The sequence below is a fragment of the Populus trichocarpa genome, chromosome 16 (assembly GCF_000002775.5).
Source record: "Populus trichocarpa isolate Nisqually-1 chromosome 16, P.trichocarpa_v4.1, whole genome shotgun sequence".
NCBI lineage: Eukaryota > Viridiplantae > Streptophyta > Magnoliopsida > Malpighiales > Salicaceae > Populus > Populus trichocarpa.
Window position 1 is genome coordinate 12,381,572 of NC_037300.2, and position 15,439 is coordinate 12,397,010.

Here is a 15,439-nt window from a genome sequence, read left to right on the forward strand (position 1 = left end):
AGCATTTTTTATTTTATTTTTTCCAAGTAATGACGTGACGAAGCCAACAACTTTGGATTTTTATTTATTAAAATACGGATATTGCTACGGTCAAGATGCCAAGATATACTGCTGTGCCAAGTCGTTTTATAATCTATAATGACTCTTGCTTGGGCAAGGGGAAGGGGAAGGCCAAAATGGCCGCCGGTGGAAGGTTTTTTTCTCTATGATACAGATGTGACAGTTATAGCTATTGAATTTGAATATAGTAACGACTACAATGACTTCAATGGCTGTATTTCTTATAACAAAACTGTGGATTTTGCATAACCCAAATCTCATTAAATTAGAATAAAAATATCAGAAAAGCTTTCTGCATCAGTTCTTACAGGCCCAAGGATGATCAAGTCGGTAACAGTAGATCTCTTCTATTTATTTATTTTTCCCGCAACTAAACAACTACCCTTATAGACCAATGGGTTTTTATCTGGATTTTGCAAAACTCCAGGTATTATCAAATAAAAAATCCAACTGAGGAAAATCCGAGGTGCTCTCAATGCACAAGCAGAACCACTGAAAAATTCCATAGAAAACAGTTCAGCCGAAGAGAAACAATAACTAAGCTTTTGCTTTTATGGACTTGTACTGCTTCATCTCCTTAATAACACCATCTGCAAGAGCATCAGCATCGTTGTTCTTCCCAAAGAATTTCACTAGTTCCATGTTAGGGTCCATCAAGTATCTGCACAAGATTATGGAGATATTGTTAACAAACAGAAATTTAAAAACAAAGGTTGAAAACGTAGTCCCCCTCTGATGTTGAAAATGTTATATGCTACGTAAGCTCCATTAATTGTCTGTTTTAAGTCTCCACTAGGAGTAGACATTATTCTTGTCATACTCGAGCCACCAAAGAAGTAGAGAGTTTAAGAGATGGAAAGTTAATTTGAAAGTTTGAAGTTCACGGAAAGGGAGTTCAATTAACACTAAGCACGCCCATAAGAAATATTTACGTGATTATGGAGTGATCCACAAGGTAATCTGAATCTTCTTCAGATGTCTTCATATAATAGATCCTGTATGCACGAGCAGTTTTCTTTATCTCTTCTGGGCTGCCTGTTAACCCGATTAGTTTTGGATGGAACTCTGTAATGGAGGAAAAGATAAAAAAATCACTAATTAAATTACAAGTAGAACATGGTAATAAATTAAAATTGTAATCCAAATGTGTGTATAGAATCACCTTTGACATTATCTCTCTCGGGATCCACAGTTATGTATACATTACAAACCACGATATCAATTTTTTTAGAGTAAAAACAACATGAGATAAAAAAAATCAATAAGTTTTTATTAGATCGTGGGATAATTTAAGTTTTTTTTTTATTTTGAATTGATTTTTTAATCAATCGACTTCAGCTAAACATATGATCAATCTGGATTTATGTAATAGCTAAAATAAATTTTCTTATCCTTATCTTAAAAAAAAAAAAAAAGTAACTAGGAATGGTTTTATTTCAATTCAATTGCTACAAAAAGCTTGAGCAAGCAACCAAATCCAAAGCCCTTTGTGTTCGCGTTTCTATCAACTTTCCCATTAAAAAAAAAAAAAAAACTCAATAAATTAGCAATTCTTTTTCAAGAAGCAAACCAGTAACATTTGTTTATTGTTTTCTTAAACTATCACCTCTAACACAAACAAGTGTACCCATGTGTAGCCCAGCGGTGATAGGGTTTCTACCTCTGCATCCTGGATTCAAACCTTAGCATGCACGCTTGTCATTCCCGTGATATCTTACCTGTCTACTGGGCTTGCAGGGTGTTCAGTGAACCTGAAAATTAGTCGTGGTGCGCGTAAGTTGCCCCGGACACCCCGGGTTATAAAAAAAAAAAAAAAAAAGTGTACCCATGTGTCTTCCTATTGGCAGCTACCTCTACATATAATATTGTTGGCGATCTTATCTAAGCCAATTTCCTTACAATTTCAAATGTGACAAATTGAATAAGATTTGCGCTCTCAAACAAAATATACAAAAGTACAAAACATAGGCAAACTTTAATAAAGAAACTAAGAACCGAAGAGGACGGCTAGGAGACTGGAGCACAAGACAGATTTAGGCCTTGTTGTGTCGGTCGAGGAAGAGGCAGAGTGGACCGTTGCCATCCATTTTTGTTTTAAATGCACCTTCTACATCAAATTAAGCTAAATGTGTCTCTCCCTCCCGAGCTCTCAAAACTATATAATATTTGATGAAGAAGATATCGGAGGAGTTGAGATGTCAGATGTTGATATTGATAAGACAAACCACCGCAAATGATAGGATGACAGTAGTGTAGATGATGTTTTTCATGTTCTTAAAGTAGTTTGATCATAACTTCAGCTCTGGATGTTAGAACGCCACAGGCTATCATTTCAGAGTGTGTGTTGCTGGTGATCTTTCATAATTTAAGTAATTTTTATTTTTTTCTTTTCTTTGAGCGAAAAAAAAAACTAAAAAGAGATTCATGGTCAATGTTTCGAGCCTCAAATTCCTGTTGTTTTAGGTATTAATTTGTTTTCTTTTTTTTTATCCTTAAATATTTTTATAAATTCTTAGGAATTGAAAAACATTTTTATTTTATTGAATAATCAGGATTTATTATTTTTATAATTTTACTAATTACCTTAACCCAACTTGTGGGCTAATTCGGCAATTCAATAATAATTCAGACTTTCTATTATTTTATGAGACTATTATCTAGTGTTGACCTTAAACCCTTGTGATTTTCAATTCCTTACTAAATTCCTTTTCGAAATAGTTGTTGATGAGAGTTTGTTTTTTATCATTTTGGATTTGAGTTTTGAAAAAGGACACGAAAAATAAATCTCTTCATAAATATATCAATCTAAATATAAATTATTCATATAGAATCCAACTATAATATTTCATAAAAACCAACCTATGAATTATATAGAAAATACCTCTTTGTTTAAAATTAAAAAAAAATCTCATTTTATTCTTTAACCAAAAATTTTATTAATCTGATAAAACTTATATTAAAAAAATTATAAGAAAAGGATTTAACTGAGTTTTTTTTTTGTGAAGTTGTGTCGCGCGCTTACCAATTCAGTTTCACACAATTAGAGTGTCGCTAGAAATTCATACTGTGAGTGTTTCCTTTTTTTTTAAAAAAAAAAAAGCATTTTGCTTCTTCAATCCCTCTCGGGCTGATTGTTTTTCCTTCTGTGTGTTGGCTCCAGTTTCTTTATTTCTTTGTCAAGCATCGTTCAAAACTGAAACCATTTATCTTTGTAAAAGATTGATCATATAGTGGCTTTACAAAACGATCCCAATTCGATTACTTGAGAGAAGATTTCTGTCATATCTCACATCGGTGGGTGAGGAATTTGTAATTGTTCTTATTAAGAGTGTTAGTTGTTAACTTGTCATGCGCGTTTTGGAGCGTAAGACTCAAAAATAGGCTCGCGTCACCAGGAACAAAACCATGAGGGTAATAAGGCCCAAAGCGGACAATATATAGCAAGTTGGACTGTTACATTTGGTATCAGAGCCGACCTCACTGGCTGTCCAGTTGTGCCGACGGGGTCGTCGGACTCTTTAAGGGGGATGGGTTATCATATCTCATATCAACAGGTAAGGGATTGGTAATTGTCCTTATTAAGAGTGTTAGTTGCTAATTTGTCATATATCTTTTGGGGTGTCAGGCTCAGAAATAGACTCACGTAATCAAGAACAAAACCGTGAGAGTAATGAGGCCCAAAAAGAACAATATATGGCAAGTTGAGCTGGGTTATTACAATCAATCACAAGCTATTAATCATTTTATCTAAGAAAATAAATAAAACTACAATGACCAATTAATTAACTAATTATCTAATATAAAAACTTTATTTATAAGCTAATTGTATTTTCTGAAACTCATCAAACAACATGAATGGCTGCCGCCACCATTATTAGTTATTCAGAGATAAAGGTTACATAACCAAAGCAAAGACATACATGGAATATACTTTCAAAAATCGAAAGTATTACAAAGGCCAGTTCTTGCCTAACTTCTCCCTAGCCATTCTCGAAAAGGCCATCATCTTGTCATAGTCAGGAATGTTCTCTTTAATCACAGGAACTTCAATGAAGTTCTTAGCCCAGGCATGTAATTTAGGTAACGTGCTTGGTTCCAACACTTTTACACCCACTGCTTCTTCCAAGGCCGGCAACCAATAAGCACATGGTCCATATGAGATGTCTACTAGATTTATATTGTCACCGCCAAAAAACTTTTTGTCTCCGAGGGCTTGATCTTCTAGGATTTTCAGCACTTCCAATATTTCTTTTGCTGCCTTCTCCTTTTCTTCTTCGCTTGCTACGTATAACGCTCCAATAGCATCGCCACACTGGATTATAAGGGGGGGGAAAAGGTCATGGAGGAATTTCTTAAACAAAAATAAATGATTAAGTGCAGATTTCTAATTACTGTGGACATTTCCAAGAGAAAATAGAGAAAAAAAATATTAATTAAATATTTTGTAAAAAAGTTTTTACACGACGATATGATAGTTAAGAAAATATGCTATTTTTTTATATCTTTTACGTTCGAACTTTAAAATCATTAATTTTTTCTACATATGCCATGTCAATGTGGGGAATAAGCTTTGGATTTTTATTTATTATACAAGGAGCATTTTTTATTTTATTTTTTCCAAGTAATGACGTGACGAAGCCAACAACTTTGGATTTTTATTTATTAAAATACGGATATTGCTACGGTCAAGATGCCAAGATATACTGCTGTGCCAAGTCGTTTTATAATCTATAATGACTCTTGCTTGGGCAAGGGGAAGGGGAAGGCCAAAATGGCCGCCGGTGGAAGGTTTTTTTTTCGATGATACAGATGTGACAGTTATAGCTATTGAATTTGAATATAGTAACGAATACAATGACTTCAATGGCTGTATTTCTTATAACAAAACTGTGGATTTTGCATAACCCAAATCTCATTAAATTAGAATAAAAATATCAGAAAAGCTTTCTGCATCAGTTCTTACAGGCCCAAGGATGATCAAGTCGGTAACAGTAGATCTCTTCTATTTATTTATTTTTCCCGCAACTAAACAACTACCCTTATAGACCAATGGGTTTTTATCTGGATTTTGCAAAACTCCAGGTATTATCAAATAAAAAATCCAACTGAGGAAAATCCAAGGTGCTCTCAATGCACAAGAAGGACCACTGAAAAATTCCATAGAAAATAGTTCAGCTGAAGAGAAACAATAACTAAGCTTTTGCTTTTATGGACTTGTACTGCTTCATCTCCTTAATAACACCATCTGCAAGAGCATCAGCATCGTTGTTCTTCCCAAAGAATTTCACTAGTTCCATGTTAGGGTCCATCAAGTATCTGCACAAGATTATGGAGATATTGTTAACAAATAGAAATTTAAAAACAAAGGTTGAAAACGCAGTCCCCCTCTTATGTTGAAAATGTTATATGCTACGTAAGCTCCATTAATTGTCTGTCTTAAGTCTCCACTAGGAGTAGACATTATTCTTGTCATACTCGAAACCACCAAAGAAGTAGAGAGTTTAAGAGATGGAAAGTTAATTTGAAAGTTGGAAGTTCACGGAAAGGGAGTTCAATTAACACTAAGCACGCCCATAAGAAATATTTACGTGATTATGGAGTGATCCACAAGGTAATCTGAATCTTCTTCAGATGTCTTCATATAATAGATCCTGTATGCACGAGCAGTTTTCTTTATCTCTTCTAGGCTGCCTGTTAACCCAATTAGTTTTGGATGGAACTCTGTAATGGAGGAAAAGATGAAAAATCACTAATTAAATTACAAGTGGAACATGGGAATAAATTAAAATTGTAATCCAAATGTGTATAGAAGTACCTTTGACATATTCGCGTACTTGCTCAACATTATCTCTCTCAGGATCCACAGTTATGAATACAGGCACGATATCAAACCCTGCCTTCTCCTCTGCAAGCATTGAGCAAATAGTTCAAAACCACATCATGTAATAACAAAGGCTGACAGAAATTGCATCTGTACAAATATGCGTGTAATATATTTATAAAAGTAGTCATGAGGCTGAAAAATCCAGCACTTGCTGGTATTGGTACGTTCCATGTACATTGATGTTTAACCAAATCCTGACACAAAAATCTCACATGGTTGAGAAAAGAAACACTGGAGACAAGTTAATCTGTCCAGAATCACTATTACCAGTTTATTTTTGCAATGAGCTATAATTCCCCCACCCTTCATCCTTACCCAAATTTCCATGATATTAAGACGAGTGTACAAGATATCCGTATTGACATTATGCCGTAGCAGAATCAATTCCAGCAATTAGAGAACAGTTCATAGACTTTTGAAATATTATGATTTATGAGCCATAGACAGCACATAAAAAAGGATTTCAGTAAATATTCGAAATAATTATTTGAATCAACAAAATCTCCAATACATCTCATCTATGACAATAAATTGTTCTAATACAGTGCTCTGGCTTCTCATAATCCTAGAATCAGATGACTAGAGCATTTTTCATCCAAATAAATCAGTGTTTCTCTATTATAAAAACTTGTATCTGTGTTAGTAATTAACTAATTATAAGCAATAAGCTCCTATCAAATGAAAATATCAGCAACTCACTTATTTTATCAATTGCAGCAGCTAGCTTTTGCAGCTCGTCCGGGCAAATATCAGGGCAATGAGTAAAACCAAAATATATCATTGTCCATTTCCCCATAAAGTCTTTCTCTGAAACAGGCTTTCCATCATGATCAATAAGATTAAATGGGCCTCCAATCTCTGGTTTTCCCACAGATGGCCCCACTTTCACAATTGCAGAAGTTTTATTTATAGCTGCACACACAAAATTATCAACACAAAAACACAAACCATACAATCTAATACTTAAAATGGTCAAATTCAATTACCCTTTAAAGCAAGTTATCAATCTATTCAAGAGAAACTTGAATGAAAATTTTGAATAATATTGACAGAAGCGGTTAACTTATACTCTTCCTTTCCTCCATATCAACCTGATACTATACAAATCAAACATGAAGATTCTGTCTTGTGCAAACATAAGGTGCGTACTACAATCCACAGAGTGAACCAGAGTGATAGAATAGCTAGCTTATAACAGGCCCCATGATTTATAATTCAACCAGATATAGAAAAGAAAAGGAAAAAAAAGGGAAGATAACAAGCTGTTAATCCCTCAAATAATCACGCAAACACACCAACTTGTCTTGGACAGGGATTTAACACAGCAGTATCCATTTATCTCCTACTTAAAGCGCTAAACTAGGGATGTGAACTCAGGGGAAAATTACTATAGTTTTTTACAAATAATTGTACATTATATTTCACTTAATACAATTTTCAAAGCAGAGTGGTGAAGCTACTACATGTACTTCTTACAATTGATTAAGTTAATTAATTCCCAAACTAATTAGTTATCATTTACTTAAGAAATCAACAAACATCAAACTCACCATAGAAATCATCTACCTTCAATACGTTGCTTCTTCATCCTGTCATAGTACCAAATTAATCCAGCTCCAGTAGCCGCCAGAAACAGAAAACTCAACCATGAAATAGGCTGCAAAAGATAATTAATTCCATAATAATAACAATAATCAGTCAAATTATATTATAAAAGCTGACGAAACAAAACCCTAATTTAAGATAGAAATGGAAGAAAAAAAATACCCCACGCCGCACTGTTCTTCTAGCATTATTTTTATCATCTTGATGATTTGAATCCCCAGACTTTTCACTTCCATCAGATTTAGCCTCTTCAGTGTTTTTCGAAGTCTCTGAATCAACAACAGTAGTGGTAGTAGGAATTGAAGTGCTAAACAGAAATCTTTGAGTAATCTGTGGCAGCGACTGGATTCCTCCACCGAGAGGTAAAACCTAAAATAGAAAAGATAAAAGATCAAATTCCTGAGTTAGTAAAACTGAAATTGAAAATTCACGAAAAGACTCAACGAACGAACCGATCGAGGAAGAGGTGAAAGTGGATTTGAAGATGTGGTGGTGCAGTGAGAGAGGTAGCGAGAAGTGAGACATCGGTAGGTGTGGCGCAGGTGGTTTGCTTTTCTTGATAGAGCAGTAGTTGCCATTGAAAATTGTTTGAGCTCGTCTTTGCTTCTTTCTTTCTTTCTTTCTGGTGCGGCGTCTTGGAGTTTATTTGTAAGTCCTAGTTTTTTTAAAATCGCAGTGTGAGCTGGAATTGTTTAACAACCCGTACCTACGGTTGTTAAAATCTCGAGTTCATTTATATAATCATATACGTATCCAAAATTCATTTAAAAATTTAAAAATAGATAAAATCAAATTAAAATTGTTTTAATGGGTTAACTCGTGATTTCAATATTAGTTTTACATTTTCATAAGAAATATAATATTACCATTCAAATTATGGCCTAACAATCTTGTTTGATATGATTAGAAAGCTTATTTGAATTAATTCTTAAATTGTTGAACATGTAGCATTTAAAAAAAAAATTCTTTTAATAATAGACTTGATATAAAATGACAATATAATATAGATTTTACATTTTACTTATGATTTTATAATTTATTTTTACGATTCAAGTTTACGTTGTAGTTTTCGTTTCATGTTAAAAATATGTTTTTTTTTTTAGTTTAATGTGAGTGTCCGGGCCAGCTTGCGCGTACCTCGACTAATTTCACAGGCCCTGAAAATATGTTTTTGATAACCTTGCTCGTAGCCTACGCAGCGGGGCAAAACAAACATTTTTCTTAACATTACAAAAAAATAATAAGCAGATACCGCTAATGTATTTTTAGCACAAAAAATAATAATTATGAACTCAAAATAGAGGATTATACATGCCAATAAATATGAAAAAACAATTGTGAACACTAAAACCAAATATTAAGTTGAGAAACAATGTATTTTAAGATATTTAATTCAATATGACCTGAATTAACCTAGATTAACCTTTTATTAAAATAAAAACATTTTAATTTTTCATTTTTATCTTATTGTTGACTTAACCAGGTGTGGACAAGTCAATCAAGTCATTAAATACTTAACTAAATCAAATAAATTTTATCAAGTTAATATTTTATTTGATTTAACTAAAAACCTAACTTGGTTTTTTAGATCAACCCATTAATCCTTGTTTAACAACTATAACTTATCTTTGAAAGATATGGTTTGTGTGGCCTTGCAGTAAGTTTTGTCATAAAAAACCCATTTTAAATAAAAATGGTATCCAAAACTTATAAGTTGTCCAGACCCTAAATATAATCGATGTGAAATATTAGTATCATTATAATATCGAGAGGCTCAAAAGTTTTCAGCACTTGACTCACATTCACACATAAAATGGATGGAGTCAATGATGATATTAACCCAAACCGGTTACATTAAAGAAAATCTAAATGTTCTATAAATATATTTATATAATATAAATATATATTTCGAGTTAGGTTCGGGCGGATTTCGACTCGAATTTAATAATATTCATATCCTATCTAGTATCTATTGAATAGAAAACTATTCAAAAAATACATATTTATTTAAGTTGAGTTAAATTAATATATATCAAGTTTAAATTAAATTGGCATCCTCCATTTCAACTCATGATAGATTTTGTCATGAAAGAAACATCTTATATTAAAAACTTATAAGTTATTTAAATGCTAGACTCACAATTCATTTAGATAATGATGTCATTAGCTGTAGGTATTATTGAAAAGGTTAGAATGTTAAAGGATACATAAATACATTTTATTTAAAACACCTTTAAGTTTATAAAAATTTACGATAATTTTAATGCAAACAATATAATTAAGAATATTTAGAACTTTCACAACCAGATTGAGAAAAAAAATTGGAGTTAATTAAAATTCAGGTTATAATTGAGATTTTGATTTTTTTTTCTTTTAGAAATAACTTCAATGTTTGGATAGATTTATGGCTTGTTTGGAAATATGGTTGTGGTTACTTTTCAAAAAGATTTTTACTTAGAAATATATCAAAATAATTTTTTTAAAAAATTATTTTTTAAATCAGCGCATCAAAATGATTTAAAAACACCAAAAAAATTAATTTGAAGTAAAGAAAAAAAATAAAAATTTTTTAATTTTTTTAGAAATATTTTTAAAATACAAAAACAAACAGTAATTAAGAAGTATTTTATCAAAAGAAAGGGAAGTTTTTACCTCAAAAGCTTAACCGATATTGTAATTACTAGCTAATCTAAAGGAAAAAAAGATTGTAATTACCAAGTTACTAATGATAAACATTAAGAAGAATAACAAGAAAAAAAACGTATAGAATCGGACCTGTCATTGGGTATTTCTTGAAGTTCTTTCTTATTAAAGTTTCTTAATACTCATCAATTTATTTTTATTTTTCTAATTAGATGTGTTTTCTACTCTTTATCATTCAGATTTCGAATTTTAAAAATCATTTTTAATGAAAATAAAGGACACATCTTTTTCCTCGCCGTTCATTTGCCCTGTGTTTTTTACCTATGCATTTCCGTTCATAATAGGACTGGCCCAACAATACAACAAATTTAGTCCAGTCCAACATACCAGATAGTGAGACCTAGAGCCTTCCAGCAGGAATAGTCAAGACAAGTACTGTAAATCAGAACATTAACATTAACAAATTATAAAAAAAAAAAAAAAAAACTAAAAAGATGTGCTTTTATTGTGCATTTATTTATAAAATATTATTTATTTTAATAATTTTTTTCTTTAGTTTTTTTTTAAATTATATATATATTTTTAATTTTATCGCATTTGATTCATTGATTGAAAATTGAGTTTCATATGATTAGCTTGGTCTCATAATTCGTGTCACGAACTTGACGAATTAACCAGGTCGACTCGGTTTTACAGATTAACCTGGTTAACTCAAATTGTCTTGTCTTTTTTAAAATGATATTGTTTTCAATTTCATTCTTTAATATTGAATTTAATAGAAATTAGACTTTATAATTTGTTTCAATATGCTTTCTACAAGATTATTCCAGTCTAAAAAATGATCACTTGTTTTGCGAGTTAATCCGGGTAAAATTAGGTTGTTTTATTATGTTTTGTTTTTAGATTGATTTTTTTTAATTTTATCATTCAACAATAATTTTATTAGAAATTAAGCCTAATAATTTATTTTGATTTGTTTTATATAGAGTTAACTTAGTATTATGACTTGGATAACAAGTTTGAAAAATTAATCAAGTTAACTCAAATTATTTTGTTATTTTATTTCTCAAATTATTTTGTTATTTTATTTTCATGATTGATTCATGTCAGGTGCATAATTACTTCCTATAAGATTATACTAGTTTCTTAATGCAAGTCATAAGTATAACAAATTAACTCATATTATTTTTTAATTAATTTTAATTAATTTTATTTTTCAATATAAATTTTAATAAAAATTTAAAATTTTATTTTGATTAAATTTATATAAAATTATTATTATTTCATAATCGCTAACCCAAATCAAAAGAATATGTTGCTATTTTAATATTTTTTAAAAAATAAAAATCTTAAATTTTTATAAATCAAACTATACATCCACTGATCATTCATGTTTTCAAGTATTCAATGTCTACAAAGTTCTAGACAAAATTTCTACTCCAGCGCTGCGCAGATCAAGTATCTAGTCCTATACGATTTCAAATGTCAAGCCGTCTCTAGTTTATCTGCAAACTTGAATAACACGTCCCCGATAACTTAAATTGAAAGATTAATTGTATCGGCAATTGTATCGGCAAACTTGGTTAGCACGCAGCGGTTCTGTTCCGGTAGTCCACACCACTGTTATTATAGCCAGGCATTATTCCACAGTCCACAGATACACCCCCATAAATTTAATTACATAGATCACCCAGGTATCACCGTCATCCTAATTATGCTATGTCGTCATAGATGCCAGGAACTAACATCCATGAAATGAAGAAAGAAAGAGTCTTGAAACAGCAACATACAGCTGAAAACCCACTTCCGCACTACTGCTGGTTCTTAAAAGACTGCACAGAACATAACATGCACAGTCAGCAGCACTACTTAGAAGATAACACAGCTCTTCTGATATTAAATTAAGTATATATCATATCACCTCGAAATTCTTGGAAAGGTCTTTCACCTGCTCGGCAAGTTCTTTCTTTTTCTTTGCCGCTGCATAACAAAACAACACTCATCATCAGATTAAACGCCAGCAGTGACTGAAATTGCAGGTCCAGATCACAAAATGTAACAGAAACACACCCGTGTTTGAAATATCATCAATCCTCCTTGATGTCCTCACTGCAAACCTCTGGAATGCAGGACTGCGCAAGTACGAAAAACCAAAATTAAAAAAGGTCGATAACATGAAGGTTAAAACCTCTACTCTGTTCAAAATCAAAGGTTGACAATTAGAAGGCTGGGATCATAAAAGCAATAACTGACTCTTTCAAGCTAGCAGGCACTACAGGAGCCAAAACAGATATGAACTGGGAGTTGAGCAGCTATCACCTTGGCAAACAAACTAAATCCTATCATCGTTATTCATCATGAAGCCATGTTCATAAACTGTAGATAGATCAACAAGGCAAACTCATTTTTTGTTCCATCAACTCCACCAAATCGATGAGATTATAATAAAACAGAAAGTTATAATAATAGAACAACATAGTCCCATAGCTTCATTCTTACATATGAGTCGAGTTTTTATTTCTTTGTCGAGGAAAAGGAGTATTGAATACAATAAATCAATGAATACTCAACTGCAAAAATTTCTCAAACCTCAAAATTTGCACTGCACTCACTGCAGGCACAATAAATTAAGTTTTGAGGCTGTTTCGCTTCAGGGAGCAAACTGTTTAGGAATGGGAGGCAACCCCAACAGCCTATAAGAGAAGATTTAACATACAAGTTTCACATGTCATTAAAGCTCGACACAATCATTGACTCATAGCATATAACCAGAAACTCATTAAAACAGGCAATTTCCCATAAAGAGATCACTTAACAGTTAGATAACTAAAATTCTCATGCAGACATTATTTACAACGCTACAATTTTAACCGCTACTGATGAAATCACTTCATTACTTACAAAATTAATTTAATTCGAAACGAAAACCTAGCAGGTTGCACTAATTGAAACAAACTTCCAAAGTTGTTCCAACCAAAACACCACATATTTCACTATAAACGAAACAATGACATCTAAATGATTCAAAGCAAGAAATCAAAGCACTCATATCAACGAGCAAACCAAAAAAAGCAGAGGAATCAAATTTTCTCCAACTTCAATAGCCACAGCGCACAACAATTGCACTGCCAACAAAATTATAAACGAAGATAAGAGCCACTTTTGCTTCAACTGAACGAACCATTGAGGAACCCATCCAACCTCAATGGTCAGAGAAAGAAGCTTATCTGGAAAAAAGTTATTCAAGAATTGAAATACAAACCAACGACAGAATAACACATCACCGGAGCAACAAAATCGAAGGCGGACAGGAAATTAATAGAATCAACAATACCTGTTAGCAAGACTATTTACGACAAGCTCATTCACAACATAGGATAAGACTCTGTGCATGAAATTCCCACCCGCCATGGCTTGTTTGCTTCTATTGAACTTCTTAAAAGCAAAAAAAAAAAAAAAGCGATCAAACAGACACAAATCAGAATATGTTTGATATTAAGAAAAGAAATTGATTAATCAACAAATCTTATTAGAATTTATTTTTATTTCTATTGCAAAATTAAAAAAAAGACAAAAAAACGGAGCCCTTTGAAATTAATAGAAAGTAAATCGTGAATAAACCCTAAGCTTATCAAATTCAGGTATCCGTAAATTCTAAAAAAAAAATTAAGCACGTAAAAATAATAATTGAAATGATTATTAAACAAGATAGTTAAGGAATTGATTGCGTTAAAGAAAATAGTTGAAAGATTTATTTTACCTGTGAGAGAATGGCGATTGGAAAGCTAGGCTTCTGGAATGTGCCTAAATTTTAGCGTAGAGACAGCTTCATCGGATTTTATAGGGAGGCGATTCTTTAGGGTTGGGCTGTTTTAAGACTAAACAGAGGCCCATGGTCTTGGAACAAGGCCCATAGTCTTGGAATAAGGCCCATAGTACCGGGTCCATTACAAAAATGATTGCTTTGGTTTACACAAAAGAGTTCCTTTTCACCATGGTTGTTAACACCTGTAAAAAATATATGATTCGGAGCTTATCGATTTTAAGTTAAGTGGAAAAAGATATTAATTTGATCGAATTGGTTAATTTGACTAAACTCATTCTAAATTGAGCAATATCAATTCCAATTTTTTTTAATAAAAAAATTATATCATTTTAATAAAAATAAATAATTTAAATAAACCAGAAAATTTAATAATACAGATCTTTTTCTAGATAAGTCTTATTATCTTATATGAATATATATGATTTTCATATCGGTTTAATATTGGTAAGAAATTATTAAATTATTTTAGATATTAGCTAATTTATAATTTTTTTTTTGTTAAGATCTAAGATATTCATATTTCATATAAGATAATTATACTATAAATATTGATTTTTTTTAATCAATGTTTTAGGAACGTGATGCCATTTATTAATCTTAGTAGGCAATATCTAAGATAGCTGCTTTTCACACGAGAGAGTTAAAAAGTGTGAGTGTATTATATGGAGGAGCTCTACACCGCACAAAAATACTATGATCGTCACATTAAACAAAAAAAATTACATAATCAATGTAGAATTCGCGTGGAATGGCAAAGGCGTAAAAACCAAGATGCTGGTGGAAAATTAATTACAATCAATTTTTAAATTTTTTAAGAATATTTTTAGTTTTAAATTAATTTGTATTTGATATTTTTAAATCATTTTAATGTGTTGATATTAAAAATAAATTTAACAAAATTAAAAAAAATAATATTATTTTAATATATTTCTAAAAAATAAAACAACTTTTATATACTATGCAACATGCCCTAAGCAGTATAATTTAATTATGTAAGTAGTATATTGCTTTTCTCTACAGTAGTGTACACTGGAACAGCACAGAAGGAATTGATGAAGAGCATTTCAATTAAGACAAAAAAGAAGCAGCCAGAATTGAAGAGAGAGATATTGATGAAGTGGTTCCTGTAATTAAATAAATAAATAAGGGTAGACGAGGCTGACCGAGACTCAGACCAGATCTTAAGGAAATTAAGAAAATTCACAGCTATTAATTAGAGAACCACGCGAATACACACCAGGGATGGAGATTGCATCTTCGGTGTTCGCCAGGAGTTCTTGATGCATGGAATCAAATTTTCCTTTCACATATAACTGTAGCTGAAAAAAGAGAAGACAGAACTCATGTTTCTGTGATCCATTGTACAAAATAGCCCTTTATTTCAAATTTAGCATCATGTCCAAATTCTTTGGCAACGCAAG

The 15,439-nt window shown here is 31.6% G+C and overlaps 2 protein-coding genes across 6 annotated transcripts; both read right to left on the reverse strand.

Annotated features, from left to right (window-relative positions):
* Positions 1–299: 299 nt before the first annotated feature.
* On the reverse strand, positions 300–8,251 carry LOC7466084 (protein SCO1 homolog 1, mitochondrial). Of its 3 annotated transcripts, none has more exons than XM_052448043.1 (7): positions 8,002–8,251; positions 7,712–7,918; positions 7,511–7,601; positions 6,644–6,856; positions 5,876–5,965; positions 993–1,125; positions 300–721 (listed from the first exon to the last, which is right to left on the reverse strand). In XM_052448043.1, exons 1-7 carry the CDS (start codon positions 8,125–8,127, stop codon positions 598–600), a joined length of 984 nt encoding a protein of 327 aa, XP_052304003.1. In that variant the 5' UTR covers positions 8,128–8,251; the 3' UTR covers positions 300–597. The 3 variants fall into 3 exon arrangements, with proteins under 3 accessions (XP_052304003.1, XP_052304002.1, XP_002323592.2); XM_052448042.1 differs by lacking the exon at positions 993–1,125 and adding an exon at positions 5,649–5,781; XM_002323556.4 differs by lacking the exons at positions 300–721; positions 993–1,125 and adding exons at positions 4,955–5,376; positions 5,649–5,781 and having other exon boundaries at positions 8,002–8,250.
* A 3,262-nt stretch (positions 8,252–11,513) lies between these two features.
* Positions 11,514–14,060, reverse strand: LOC7466085 (uncharacterized). Of its 3 annotated transcripts, none has more exons than XM_024587324.2 (5): positions 13,953–14,060; positions 13,527–13,624; positions 12,263–12,324; positions 12,114–12,172; positions 11,514–12,024 (listed from the first exon to the last, which is right to left on the reverse strand). In XM_024587324.2, the coding sequence occupies exons 2-5, from the start codon at positions 13,601–13,603 to the stop codon at positions 12,004–12,006; spliced, it is 219 nt and encodes a 72-aa protein (XP_024443092.1). In that variant the 5' UTR covers positions 13,604–13,624; positions 13,953–14,060; the 3' UTR covers positions 11,514–12,003. The 3 variants fall into 3 exon arrangements, with proteins under 3 accessions (XP_024443092.1, XP_024443093.1, XP_052304004.1); XM_024587325.2 differs by having other exon boundaries at positions 13,527–13,627; positions 13,953–14,010; XM_052448044.1 differs by having other exon boundaries at positions 13,527–13,616; positions 13,953–14,004.
* Positions 14,061–15,439: the final 1,379 nt, after the last annotated feature.